At 41.2% G+C, this 14,903-nt stretch overlaps 1 protein-coding gene across 2 annotated transcripts in view; it reads right to left on the bottom strand.

Annotated features, from left to right (window-relative positions):
• Positions 1 to 14,903, bottom strand: part of hfm1 (helicase for meiosis 1) — a 92,305-nt gene that overhangs the window by 21,834 nt on the left and 55,568 nt on the right. Inside the window, exons 22-27 of one of the 2 annotated variants that reach the window (XM_055641384.1) lie at positions 12,901 to 13,007; positions 11,046 to 11,093; positions 8,895 to 8,992; positions 8,351 to 8,485; positions 4,273 to 4,358; positions 2,256 to 2,339 (exon numbers count right to left, since the gene is read on the bottom strand). In XM_055641384.1, the coding sequence (XP_055497359.1) occupies positions 2,256 to 2,339; positions 4,273 to 4,358; positions 8,351 to 8,485; positions 8,895 to 8,992; positions 11,046 to 11,093; positions 12,901 to 13,007 (558 nt within the window). The remainder of the gene's footprint in view (positions 1 to 2,255; positions 2,340 to 4,272; positions 4,359 to 8,350; positions 8,486 to 8,894; positions 8,993 to 11,045; positions 11,094 to 12,900; positions 13,008 to 14,903) is intronic. The other variant, XM_055641386.1, reaches the window with a different exon arrangement.

The following is a 14,903-nucleotide window of genomic DNA, read 5'->3' as shown; positions in this document are numbered from 1 at the left end:
GGGAGAAGCTGTCACAGGGTATAGGGGTGCGTCCTGGTAGATATAACGAACCCCGGGACAACCCTCTCCCTCTCTGACTTTGAGCTGACCAGCTCTCATCTCTCTTTGTGGTGAATCTCTGGAATTCTCTGCCACAGAAGGTAGTTGAGGCCAGTTCATTGGCTATATTTAAGAGGGAGTTAGATGTGGCCCTTGTGGCTAAAGGGATCAGGGGGTATGGAGAGAAGGCAGGTACAGGATACCGTTGGATGATCAGCCATGATCATATTGAGTGGCGGTGCCGGCTCGAAGGGCCGAATGGCCTACTGCTGCACATAATTTCTATGTTTCTATGTTTTGGGTGAGTGGCCTTCCACCACAGCAAGAGCTCAACTCGAGCCCACGAGGCAACAGCCTCGCAGCAGCATCAACAACTTTGTGTTAGAGGACCAACGTGCATGTATATCTACCTTTAAGGCCTGAATAAAGAAACCGTTTATTCACAACGTTTGGTGCCTCTACATTGGTGACCCCGGCGTTCCAAAACGGAGATTTTGGATTTCCCGACGCACGCAGGTGGTGACCTGATGTCTGCAGCCGGCAGCCCAGCTCTACGGTAATGACCACTATGGATGCAGCCGTCAACTCTACGCTGCTCCCGGACGCCACCTTGTGCCCCGCCGCCGCGGTTGGGCCGCTCAACTCCCGCCTATGCCTGGTCTAGCCGATCGCAGGCCGCCTGGGGCGCCCGCCTGCATTCCGGGCCACCGCAGCAGACAGCGGCGCAGCAGCCTCGGTCCTTGCTTTCTCTCCCTCATGACCCTTCCCGGATCTGACCACTTTGGACTTTGCTGTATCTTTGTTGCACACTGTAGTTTTTTTTCCACTGTCCACTGTAATCACCATGCTTAATATTGCTATTAGTTTCTTGTTATTTCTTTGTTGTTGCTTTGTTGCCGACGTCTTTCTCAGGACACGATCCCCCGTTGGTCGACGTGACTAGTCTATATCTCGTCCGTCCTGCGGCTTTTGCGTTGGTCTCCTTGCACCCCTCGGCATACGGCCGGGATGGCTCACAGTGGGAACGTCGACTGCGCCTGCTGGCCCCACTGTCCCGACCCACAGCTGGGGTGCCCCCGACCCACAGCAAGAGCCGCCCTCGACCATGCTTGCGCACCTTCCGATAGAAGGTGAGGGCGCTCCATCCCTTTTCGACGTCTACCCTCACGGTCTGACTGTAAGTTTACGAGTCAGGCTGCCAAGTTTTGTCAGCCTGCTCGTTTTCTTGCCTCTGGTTCTGGGGGGGGGGGTCCTGTATTGGCACCCAGTGGTTGGGCCACTAGCTACACGAACCCTCAGCAGTCGGGGTTAGGGTCACGTGACTGGGCAATAGCAGGCAGAAGCTGTCCCAGGGTATAGGCGTGTGTCATTGTATATATATATAATGAACCCCGGGACAACCCTCTCTCTCTCTCTATCTCTCTCTCTCTCTCTGACTTTGAGCTGACCAGCCCTCTTCTCTCTTTGGGTGAGTGTCCTTCCATCTCAGCAAGAGCTCAACTCGAGCCCACGAGGCAACAGCCTCGCAGCAGCGACAACAACTTTGTGTTAGAGGACCAACGTGCATGTACATCTACCTTTAATGCCTGAATAAAGAAACCATTTATTCACAACGTTTGGTGCCTCTACAAACATTAAAAGAACACCGAAAATAGACACAAAAAGCTGGAGTAATTCAGCGGGTCAAACGGCATCTCTGGAGAAAAGGAATAGGTGACGCTTCGGGTCAAGACCCTTCTTCAGTCTGAGAGTCAGGGCAAAAGGAAACGAGAGATATAGACGGTGATATAGAGAGATATGAATTAAAGATATGCAAAAAAGTAACGATGATAAAGGAAACAAGCCATTGTTAGCTGTGAGTGAAAACGAGTTGCAGACAATGAGACCATTGTCTCAAAAGAAGACCATTTCACTGTATGTTGTGATTACTTAAAAATTATAATGGAGGGAACCGATAACATAAATAATTAAGTCTGAAGAAGGGTCTCGACCCAAAACGTCACCTATTCCTTCGCTCCATAGATGCTGCCTCACCCGCTGAGTTTCTCCAGCATTTTTGTCTACCTTCGATTTTTCCAGCATCTGCAGTTCTTTCTTAAATATAAATAATTGTAATAACATTGAACAGGAAGTGGTTCTTTAATATGCAAAATATTAAGCAATCATTCGTCATCCGCGAGTGAAAATGAAATTCAACTCCACTAAAAGAAAATCACCTGTTCAACACTGAGTTCGTACTTTGGGAGGTGAGTAATAGATTCTTTTATCTGATTTCCAAATGGAGGGTGTCTGTTCACAATCTACAAAATAATAATGATCATAATTCTTGCTTTAATATCCTCCATACATTTTATTGTATTTTAATCAGGATATGCCAAGTTAAGCATAATAAGTGTTTAAAAATGTCCAAATTTCCATCATGTTTACTGCATAATAAAATGCATTTAAATTTCAACATCCATCATATTTGAAATATATATTTCTTTGTGTTTATTGGCAATGTGAGAAAATAGGAATTGTTATATTTAGCATTAGATGTGCTGCTTAGAAAATTCTGCAGTCTAATGGGAATGTTTATATCAGGTGAAAGTTATAATATCAGAAGTTTGCAAATTAACCCCACAATATTCACTTTAGAAAATAACAGTTAAACAATTAAGCTGAAAAATAGCTGAACAAAAAAAGTAACAGAAAAAAGTTCTTAAATTTAACCCTCATCAAATGTTATTCTGTTACAGCAAACTTCAGTCCTTCTGCTGTTGTACAGGGCCCTAGTGAGACCACACCTGGAGTATTGTGTTCAGTTTTGGTCTCCAAATTTGAGCAAGGACATTCTTGCTATTGAGGGAGTATTGAAGTTCACCAGGTTAATTCCCGGGATGGCTGTCATATGTTGACTGTCATATGTTGATAGAATGGAGCGGCTGGGCTTGTATACTCTGGAATTTAGAAGGATGAGAGGGATTCTTATTGAAACATATAAGATTAATAAGGGTTTAGACACGCTAGAGGCAGGAAACATGTTCCTGATGTTGGGGGAAGTCCAGAACCAGGGGCCACAGTTTAAGAATAAGGGGTAAGCCATTTAGAACGGAGATGAGGAAAAACTTTTTCACACAGAGAGTTGTGAGTCTGTGGAATTCTCTGCCTCAGAAGGCGGTGGAGGCTGGTTCGCTGGATGTTTTCAAGAGAGAGTTAGATAGAGCTCTTAAAGATGGCGGAGTCAGGGGATATGGGGAGAAGGCAGGAACGGGGTATTGATTGTGGATGATCAGCCATGATCACATTGAATGGTGGGGCTGGCTCAAAGGGCCAAATGGCCCACTCCTGCACCTATTGTCTATTGTCTTTTGAGTAAACTTGATTTTGTTGTTTGATATTTAATTCACTGGTCCAAGCTCCGTTATAATACAAATACTAAATTTACATTTATAACATTTTGTTTTAAAAAAATGCACAATTCATTACAGTCAGAACAATAAGAAAGTTACTGTAATGATAATCTTGCTGTCCTACCAATTTAAAGGCCATACATTCATTTCTAAATAAATTCAAAGGATAATTTAATGAATGTCAGATGCTGAGAGACATTAATAGTGGAAACTGTTGGTTCTCTCATCAGAACCTCACTCATATTTTTCAGGGAAATAAGTTTCTCACTCCAACCTTATCTGGCCGGATATAATGCATTTAAATTCTAACATCTCTCCACATTAACTAGGTGACTATAAGTTGGCTTGGGAAAGCTAGTTTTAGGGTATAAATATGACTATGTCAGAAGTACCAAGTACCAGAATGACACATAACTACCCAAGCAATACCAGAGAAACAGAATAGTCAGAGAAACAAGGAGAAGGTGAGATAATACATACATTATCTAATGGGCATTATGGGTGGCTTAGTGGCGTAGCTACTGCGAGAGACCCGGGTTTGATCCTGACTATGGTGCTTGTTTGTATGGAGTTTTACGTTCTCCCCGTGACCTGAGTGGGTTTTCTCCGAGAACTTCGGTTTCCTTCCACACTCCAAAGAGGTACAGGTTTGGCTTGGTATAAATGTATTATTGTCCCTAGTGTGTGTAAGGTAGTGTTAATGTGCAGGGATCATTGGTCGGTGATGACTCGGTGAGCCAAATGGCTCCTTTGCATGCTGGATCTCTAAGCTAAACTAAACACAGTGGGAAACATCTGAGATCTTATGAGATGTACAAATATTTGAAGGAAAAACGGATACCAATTCTAACTCTCTTGAATTTGTATCTTCTATCTTCTGAAATGTAGAGAGGCCTGCATTTACCATGGCACAGGACAAAGTAGGACCTGTAAATATATCAACAATAGTATTTGTGTTGTACACTTAGTTATCAAATGCTTCAGAAATATTTATGTCTATATGAAAGCTGACAATCATCCTGCACATAATGAGAGTTTGACAGTAGCATGCTATTATTACCTCTATGTTTCCTGAGTGTTATTGAATTCCACCTAAATAATCCCTTCATCTTAAAATTCCTATCCTTGTTTTCAAGTCCTCTGTGGTCTCCAATTCTGGCCTTGATTTTAACTGCATCAATATTGGTGATTGAGACTTCAGTAGGTAAGACTCTGCACCATGTAATTCTCTTCCTTGGTTTCTTAAAACCTATGGTTCAGGATTTTTATTTTGCATCATACAAAGACATTGATTCAAAATTCCAATGTGATTAAAGAGGATCGAAGTTAGAGGGAAACTGGGGAAGTTACATCCAAGTTAGACATCTATCTGATCTGGTTTGTGACAGTGGAATGCAACAAATGGATTCTCCTACAGTCAGATTCCCTTTACAATTTGTATTCATCCCTTGGCAGAGATGTCCATCGCATATGATTCTGAGGTGATCGGAGCCTCCAATGCTCATCCTCAGCCGATCAAGTCTCGAAGCTCATGTGTGATTGAAATAATGGGTCGACTGGGCTCATAGTTAGAAGGATGAGAATGAGATGAGAAGAAACATAAAATTCTTAAGGGATTGGACAGGCTAGATGCAGGAAAACTGTTCCCTATGTTGGGGGAGTCCAGAACCAGGGGTCACAGTTTAAGAATAAGGGGTAGGCCATTTAGGACTGAGATGAGGAAAAACATTTTCACACAGAGAGTTGTGAATCTGTGGAATTCTCTGCCACAGAAGGCAGTGGAGGCCAATTCATTGGATGTTTTCAAGAGACTGTTAGATCCAGCTCTTAGGGTTAATGGAATCACAGGATATGGGGAGAAAGCAGGAACGGGATACTGATTTTGGATGATCAGGCATGATCATATTGAATGGAGGTGCTGGCTCGAAGGGCCGAATGGTCTACACCATGATGTTTCTATGTGACCACGTGGAAATCCCAATGGTTCTTGGGCTTTGTGTGCAATGGAATACTATGGTGGTGAATGGGCTTATGTATACAAGATAGTTTTGTTGCTACACCACCATTGCGTACTTCAATTCAAAAGGTTGGTACATAGGGAAACCAAAACTCCATGCAGTGCTGCAATTATGATTTCATAAACACCTTGTACTTGGAACCTATTAGGATATTTTTACAAATATGTGTTTTTTGGATTGTATTTGCCAACAAGATCTTCTAATTTGGTAGTGGCTTTAGAATACAAAATACATGTCTAGAATCCTCACAGGCAGAGTATGACTTTTTTTAAATGACACCAAACTATAATATTAGTTATTAGGCTTGTTCAATGACACTATAGGTTATTTTTCTACTATATATAGGACAAAACAAAGTGCTTCTAGGTCTATAGGAACATCAGGAGTTATGGAGAACAGGCAGCAAAGTGGAACTGAGGCCAAGATTAGAGCAACCATGATCTTATTTAACAGCAAAATAGGCTCAGGAGGCTATTTCTTATATTAAATTCTTATGAGAAATGGCCAAACCAACATGTGAAATTAATGAACTTTGGATGCAATATTTTGTGCCTGTCTGACTGCAGGGCAAACTAAATAGTTTAAGATAGTTTATCATCATAAATTTCTCCTTGAGAAATATATTTGCAAATGTCATCACTCGTAGACTAGGCCCTAAAACACATGTACTCCACGAGTTATTGATTTTTGCCTCGGGGATAAGCATTTGGAGCAGTTCTTGGGCTACTCTGGGAATTCTGGCATTTATTGTTTAAAAGGCTTTGGATCTCATGTAATTTTCCCCACAAGGAACTGATTATTTTCCCCAAGGTATTGCATTCTCAAGAAAAGGGTACAAATGACATTTATTTTGCACTCTCTCTCTCTCTCTCTCTGCCTCTTTTCCAGCATTCAGCTAGCATGCTGTTTGCTATTGACTGGACCCAGCACTGGGAATGCCTAAACAACAAACTGTTTTTCTCTCAAACAAAAATAAAATGCTCCATGTGTCAGCATTGTTCAGTAGTACTAGTCTTCCCTCAGACCCAGACATGGTGGGCTAAGGGCCTAATGTTGAGACTTGATCATATAATATGAATTCATTTTTCATTGCAGTACAATTCAGTCTTGTGTTTTCACAACACCTTTAAGCTGGGATGGTAAGTTGACACTTCACATGCTCCTTTCACTCCCTTACATCTCATACCTATCCATGAGAGAAGAACTCCACTCATGTCTGGAAAAAACATCTCATCCCAGAGGGGACTGTGTAGAGAGGGTGGCGGATTTCCGCTTCCTGGGAATCCACATTGAGGAGGACCTGACGTGGAGCGTGAACACCACTGCGCTGCTGAAAAAGGTCCAGCAGAGACTGCACTTCCTGAGGGTGCTCAGGAAGAACAACATCACTCAGAGACTGCTGCTGTCCTTTTATCGGTGCTCCATTGAGAGCACTAACCCTTGTACATCTGTGGTACCTATCCAGCGAGAGAAGAACTCCACTCCATGTCTGGCCCAAAGGATCTCATCTCAAACAATACCTTGGAGGACTTACACAATACTAAAAAATTCCATGAATGTTATGTGGGACCTTGAGCTTTTGACAACGCCCAGGATGTGGAGGACACACAGTTCCCTGCTGCACCAAAAAAACCCAGAATATCATAAAGGACATTTCCCACCCCGGACACTCCCTGTTTGAACTGTTGCCGTCAGGCAGACGGTACAGATCTACAAGGACAAGGACAAACAGACTCAAAAACAGTTTTTACCCCACTGCTATAAAGGCACTAAATGTAGCCGCCAAGGAACGCAGGGGCGATACAGACTAAGGGACTGTGGTAACTGTGAAATCGACAGAAGGATGGAGGGTTGGGTGTGCATGCGTGCTGTGTTCGTGATATTTATTTAGTTGTTTATCTTTATTATTTTACCGTGTATGTATCGTTAGCTTTTAGAAATGTTTGAATGCTGCACTGACTGGCTGACATTTTAAATTTCGTTGTACATGGTCCATGTTACAATGACAATAAAGAAACTATTCTATTCTATTCTATCTCAAACAATACCATCAAAATACTAAATTATTCCATGATGTTATGTGGGACCTTGAGCTTTTGATGTGTTAAAAGCAGCTGCCGCTTTTAACTACATAACAACACTTGGTGATGAAGAAAGAAGTTATTTTAATTAGGGTAATTTTAACAATGGCTTGGCAACAGTTGGCTGAAAGTACATAGTTATTGTTTACATATACTGTGCAAATGATTTAGAGGCACAATAAGTTACAAAGCAGCTCATGGGCAATAGAAGAAAACTTAGAAATTGTAAATATCAGGAGGGATTGAACAAATTAAGTTTCTCTTTGCCAGGTAGAAGGGTTACGTAATGATCTTCACAAAACAAATTTGTTTAATAAACTGGATAAAGAAACTATTTCCATTTCTGGGTGACCAAAACCAGATGCCATTATACATGAGATAGTCACTACTAAATCCTGTGGAGGATAAAGGATGAATTTCCCAACCCAGAGAATGGTTCAAAGGTAAAATTCGCTACCACAAGGAATAATCAAAATGTAGTATTTAAGGGGAAGCTATGAATATTAAATACCATACTAAATGGGTTGCAGTTGGTTAATGAGGAACAGAAAAAAATTGCGTGGGTGAAATGCCTGATATCTGGTTTCCAAAATTCAATTTCATTCTGGAAGAGTTTCAACAAAATTGCAGAGTGTCCAGTCAATACTAAGCACCATATTTATTTCACTGACTTGGGATAAATTTACAGGCAACATGACTGGTCATACAGATAATACAATGTAAAGTTCACTACCAGTAACTTTAATTAATTTATGAAATGTAAATGCTATGAAAGTAAAAGAATAAGCTTTCTAACAACATTATTTTGATATAAACATACCGATTTTTTCAAGTTGTCTTGATATATACGAGGAGTTCTCCCAAAGTTTAGCCCTAAAACATTTGGCTAAGATCAGTGAATTCAACAATGTTGAAAAGTTCTTCTTGTCTTGTTGCATAAGCAATTCTGAAAGGCCTGTTGGTTAAGCATTTACACAACATAGTTAATTAGAAGGCACAGTAAATGTTTCATTATTTAATGTACCTTCACACATTAGTTTGTAAGTATTAAGAATGCAACAAAACAAACATGAATCCAGTTCCAGATTCAATATCTAATTTCCATTCTTACTTTTTAATTGTTTATAGGCAGTATGTAAACTGGGGTAAAAATAAACAAATTTAGCAAGATTGTGGTGGATGGGTGATTTTGTGAAAGCACTACTAATCTATTTGTATTCATAATTAAAGTTAGATTGCCAGTACTCATGATTAATGTTCAACATTTATACTTGGTGAACATATAATTCTAATACTTTTCTAGCAATTAGGAAAGAACTGCAAACAATATACAGTGCAAAAGGCAACATTTTGTTTCTGCTTACATTTGGTGACTCTTACGCCACATTTAAATATCTTGGCCATGTCTTGAGTTAATGCAAATTCTTGAATGGGAATACAACCTAACTGGGCTTGTATTAGACTGTAAAACATGAAATATATTTGCAGTTAACAAAGCAAAATAATTATTTTAAAAAAACAAAGGAATAGAAATACTGTAGTAGCACTCCAATGATCATGAGAAAGGTACAAGTTAAGTTAGCAGACCAAGAATCCAGATATACGAACTAAAGGTCCAGAAATACGTTCAAATCACAGCACGGTAGCTATGGAATTGAAGTTCAATTAATAATCTGGAATTTCAAAGAAGGTCTGAACAACAATGATACCAAAATTATTGAATCGTTATAAAAAAAGATTCACTAATGTCATCCAGGGAAGGAAATCTGCCACTCTTTGTGACAGATTTGGCACACAATTACTTGATTTATTCTGAAGGAGGGTGTCGGCCCGAAACGTTGCCTATCTCCTTCGCTCCATAGATGCTGCTACACCCGCTGAGTTTCTCCTGCATTTTTGTGTACCTACTTGATTTATTCCATTCATGAACTCCAAACTTAAATGGCTCAGCACTCAGTTTCAACAATCTGCTGCATTAAAGCATTGTCCAAGGCAAAATTGCTCCAGACCAGTTAATCTTGAAGGCCCTTATGAGAAAATTCAGTGCAACTTTGTCGCGTAGTTGGACATCTATACAGTCATAGTTTCAGTCCTGTTAAGGGCCCCTTCCTCAACTTTTTTCCCATTACAATGAAGACTGATACTGCCACCTATACTTGTACAGAACTAAAACTTTTCATTACTTTTGCCAACAATTTTCATTGTGCTCTCTCTTCCCTTTCACTTCTTAACATTTCCATCTCAGCTACCAATATCCATTATAGGACCATCAGCACTGGCTGTCAGATTGGCTAAAACTCCTCCCATCCTCCCTCCTGTAAGGATCCCATTCTATTCTAGTTTATCTATATAATCACTCCGAAATGAGCCTTTCTTCATCAGTGTCTTTAAAATGTCTTCCCTTCTCCTTAATTAAGCATTTGACTCGACCATAACTAATTGGCTCTTCAATCCTCTCCCCGCTTCTGCTCTCAGCCCCTCTCACCACAACAAGTATAGTGTTCTCCTCCCTCTCTGATCCTTCTGACTTCAGCCTCTTATATTGCCCTAATGATATCCAGCACAGGCTCATAACAGCATCTCATATTTCTCCCCCGCAGATGTGGCGCTACTTTTCTATTTCAATTGTGCTTCTTTTCTTTTCCTACATTATTTGCATCTGACTTTAAAAATACATTTGAGATATATTATCTCCGTTCCTGCCTCTGTGTACTTTAAAATATGCTTGATTTCTCACTCTTCCGATTATGATGCAGGGCCCTTGACATACAACATCGATTCTGTTTGTCTTTCCTGTGACGATGCCTGACCTGAAAGTTTCCATCATTTTCCATTTCAGATTTTTAGCATCTGCAGTTTTTTGCTCTGCACATGCTGCCTGTTGTGCCAGTGATTCATGATAGTTTAGGGTGGCCAGTGAGTAGGGAGGTATAAGTGCAAGGATATGTTTGTGAATAAATGTTAATTTGACTCCAAACACACGACCAAAAGGCTAATATTTTGGAAAGGATGTTACATGGTTGCCATTCAGCAAAAAGTATCCTCATTTATTTTTTAATCTGGTTCCATAAAGACCTTGAATTTTGTTTTGAATTTATTTCAATTCATCTTCATAAAGATATAAAGTCCAATATTTGGGAGGGGGTGCAACGGCATTCTGAAAGGGTCAGCAGATGCAGTAATAAAGAACCTGCTGTTGTGATGGGAAGGCTGTAGCCCAATAAGCTGTCTTGAACTTGTTTACCCTGGTGCAATTGGATAACTTCCACTGAAGACTGTATCTTGCTCGGGCTGAAGAACTATACATTTATTTGTTTAATTCAATTCCCAAACTAGCCTTGAACTTAAAAATCCACCTAGGTGTATCCATCTTGAGCAAATCTGATCCTTTGCATTAGCTAACTTTTTACTAAACAGCTTATCCAATAATGACTAGATGGTGAAGCTAGTTCTCTTTTCATTCAGATATCTAAACAATGTGTTAAATAAACAACATGCTTGCAAAATTGTCTTACCAGTAAACTTTCATTTCATTTGTTTTAATCTTTCCTTCTATAGGAAACCTACATTAAAGATTGGTGGAACATTAAGACAGTTAATGTTTAACCATGTATAAAATGAGTAACTCTATCACAGGGGAAAATTGCGATGATATATTATTTTGAAAATAACTATTATATTACTAACTGCGGGAAAACTTCTAAAGGCTAATTTCTCTCTACAGTTTTCTGCAAAATCCTCATATCCTTCCATACTTAGAAATTGATTGGTCAGTTTTGAATGAACCCAATAAATGAATTACGAACTCTTTTGGGTACAGAATTAAAAAAATTCACAATACTCTGTGTAAATTCATTTCTCCTCATCTCAGTCCAAAATGGCCTACTCGCTATTCTGAGATTGTGATCCCTGGTTCTATCCTCCCTTATTCCTATCTGTCAAGTCTGTAGGAAGTTTAGAGGTTTCAATGGGATTGCCACTCATTTACCCAAATTTCAGAGAATAAAGAGATACCCAGTCCACCCAATCTCTTTTCATGTGGCTCACATCTCTGGAATCAATTCAGTGAATATTTGTTGCAGCCTTATATGGAATTCTATCTTTCTTTAGGTAAGGAAGACCGAAACTGTACACAATACACCAGGTGTTATCTCACCAATCATCTTTATAATTGCTCACTAACATGATCCTTATGGATGGTCATACTTCCATGTTTTGTGTCCTTTGCAAATTTCAAAATTAAAGGTGGCAAACCTAATGTATACATTTCAACACTGGTAAAATTAAATTCCCCATAGAAGGTATCTAAACCAGTCACTTTTAAAAGAGTTTCTTAAAATGTTAGATTAATTGCTAATGCAAACGCAATTCACAATCCAAAGCACCTGGGACGGAGGGGGCGCTGCACTGCAGCAGCCTCTACCTACTGTTATTTCAACTGTTATTTCAATCTTTTTTTATTTTTAGTTAGTCTAAAGTTTTGTGTTGGGGGAAACTTTAACTTTTCTATGTGGGGGAGGGGGGTAGGGTAAGGGGGAAACCGTTTCCCAGTCTCTTCCTGGTGGGGACGCGACTATTTCTCCGAGTCGCGTCCTCGCCCCCCACCTCGCGGCCTACCAGCTGGATCGGAGCGGCCTTTCCTGCCGGGGACCAGGAACCGGACCAGGGCTGCTACAGCGGCGGCGCAGCGCTGGAGTCACCGCGGAGCGGGCGATGCCTACCTGGGTCGCCGTTTGGAGCTCCGGAGCGTTGGGCCGCTGCTCCAACATCGTGGAGCTCTGGTGCGGAGAGCTTCCAACGCGGGCAGCGCTGAACAACATCGTGTAGTCCTGGGGCGCCTTGCAGAGGGTCTACAGCAGCAGTCTCCACCCGGCGCGGCCTGCGGACTTTGGAAGCCGCCGACTCCGGTAGGAGGGGGCCGACTCTGGTGTCCACGCCGCTGAGGACGTCCCGCAGCCCCGACGTCGGACTTGTATCACCCCGGCGAGCGGTCCTGGACATCGGGCCGCCCGTAGCTGCAACTGCGGAGGGCTTGGGGAGTCCCTGACCACGAGGAACAGTGGAGGAAGAGACTGACTTTGGTGGGAAACTTTGATTCTGCTGTGTGGGGATGTTTTATGTCAAATTCTATAGTGTGTGTTCTTTATACCCTTTCTGGCTTAATCCCTCCCTTCACCACCTCCAGTTTAAATTCCAGTTGGAATATTTTGGAGGACCCAAGAATCAAGAACCAACCAAGAACCACCTCATACGTACCCTTGTCAAATCATCTCACGGTAATTCCCATCTTTCTTAAGTGTATGTTTATCTCACATATTGTCAGAGCATCTATAAATATCCAGGAGTTGTAAAGAACATGATTGGCATTACCTGATGGTGACTCTGTTTTTGTCTTTGTTCAGAGTATTAAGAATTTTCTTCTCATTGACCCTTAGTTGAATATCTGCAAATTCCTTGCATCTGGAGATTATTGTGACCTATTATATAAATATATTGCATGATTTAAAATATCTCAAGAGATATACTTTGACTACAACTACATACCAAATTGTCAATTACAGCTGAAAGGTTTATTTTTTTCAGGTGGAGTCATAGAGTGATACAGCGTGGGACCAGGTCCTTCAGCCCAATTCACCCACACTGGCCAACAATGTCCCAGCTACCCCAGTCCCACTTGCCTGCGCTTGGTCCATATCCCTACAAACCTGTCCTATCCATATACCTGTCTAACTGTTTCTTAAACGACGGGATAGTCCCAGCCTCAACTACCTCCTCTGGCAGATTGTTCCATACACCCACCACCCTTTGTGTGAAAAAGTTACCCTTCAGATTCCTATTAAATCTTTTCCCCTTCTGCTTGAACCTATGTCCTCTGGTACTCGATTCCCCTACACTGGGTAAAATACTCTGGGCATCTTCCCGATCTATTCCTCTCATGATTTTGTACACCTCTATAAGATCTCCCCTCATCCTCCTGCACTTTGAAATTAAATGGCAGAATAAGCGCGAGAGAATTAATAGCCTTTTGCTATCACTCTTAAAGTACCTGTGCATTTTTTTAGATATTACACTGTTTGTATGCTAATAACCCTATTGACAGCACATATTATTTTCTTGCAAGAAAACAGAAAAAGATCTGCAATTTATTTCCACTTTATAAAAAATGATCGATAAATAAATACGGATCCACCACCGATTTTCTGGCAACTGATGTCCGGAACCTCCTTTAATCTGGACAAAATTACCAGAGTGCACTTGAAATCCACCCCAGAGGTCCCCCCAAAAATGTGGCTGGGTGAAACGGCCAATCGTAAACTCATTGGGACTTCCGCGGCCAGATTTACGATCGGTGGATCAAATTTGCCCCTTGCGGCCGAGGCTCTGGAACTCCAGCCTGGCCGGAGCCGCCGGATCCTTTCCCTATGCTGACTTCAGAGCCCAACCTTGCGGGCCGGTATCTTGGCCCCCCGATGCCCGAGGTGAACTGTTCCGGTAACATTTGGTTCCTCTTGGATGCCATGACGTCTATTGTCCCAGCAAAATGGATAAATCAGCAACGCTCTGGAACCAAGGACACCGAAAAATCGGTGGTGGACCTGGTACAACAAAGTCCCCAAAATATTGCAGTTTTGTACACATTTCAATCTTGAACTGCATAATCAGTGACAAACAATGTGAATACATTAGTCATCCATTCAAACAATGGCTCAGAATTTCTATAGAACTGTCTGACACTTACGAGTGCAGGATGTCTATCTGTTGCAACTCTCAGACCTAGAATAGGCCCCTTCCATATGTGTATTTTTACAATACTGGAGAGATTTTGAGGAACAAGAATATTATTCCGTTTTTTACACCAATCAACACACTGTTCTTAACAAAAATCGACCCATTATGTGAAATCTTATAAATAACAGATATTAATTAGATCTTCAAGACCGAAAGTCAAAAACTATTTTCATGACAGTCAAATCTTCATTGTTTTACCACCAATTTGGACACCAAAAATGTGACATAAAAAACACTGCCACATTTAGTCATGAATATTTGGGGTGCCACAGGGGTCTGTGTTGGGTCCACTGTTGTTTGTCATGTACATCAATGATCTAGATGATGGTGTGGTAAATTGGATTAGTAAGTATGCACATGATACTAAGATAGGTGGTGTTGTGGATAATGAAATAGATTTTCAAAGTCTACAGAGAGATTTATGCCAGTTGGAAGAGTGGGCTGAAAGATGGCAGATGGAGTTTAATGCTGATAAGTGTGAGGTGCTACGTCTTGGCAGGACAAATCAAAATAGGACGTACATGGTAAATGGTAGTGAGTTGAGGAATGCAGTTGAACAGAGGGATCTAGGAATAACTGCACAG

This window comes from Leucoraja erinacea, chromosome 10 (assembly GCF_028641065.1).
Source record: "Leucoraja erinacea ecotype New England chromosome 10, Leri_hhj_1, whole genome shotgun sequence".
Classification (NCBI taxonomy): domain Eukaryota; kingdom Metazoa; phylum Chordata; class Chondrichthyes; order Rajiformes; family Rajidae; genus Leucoraja; species Leucoraja erinaceus.
This window is presented reverse-complemented; position numbering and strand designations above follow the sequence as displayed.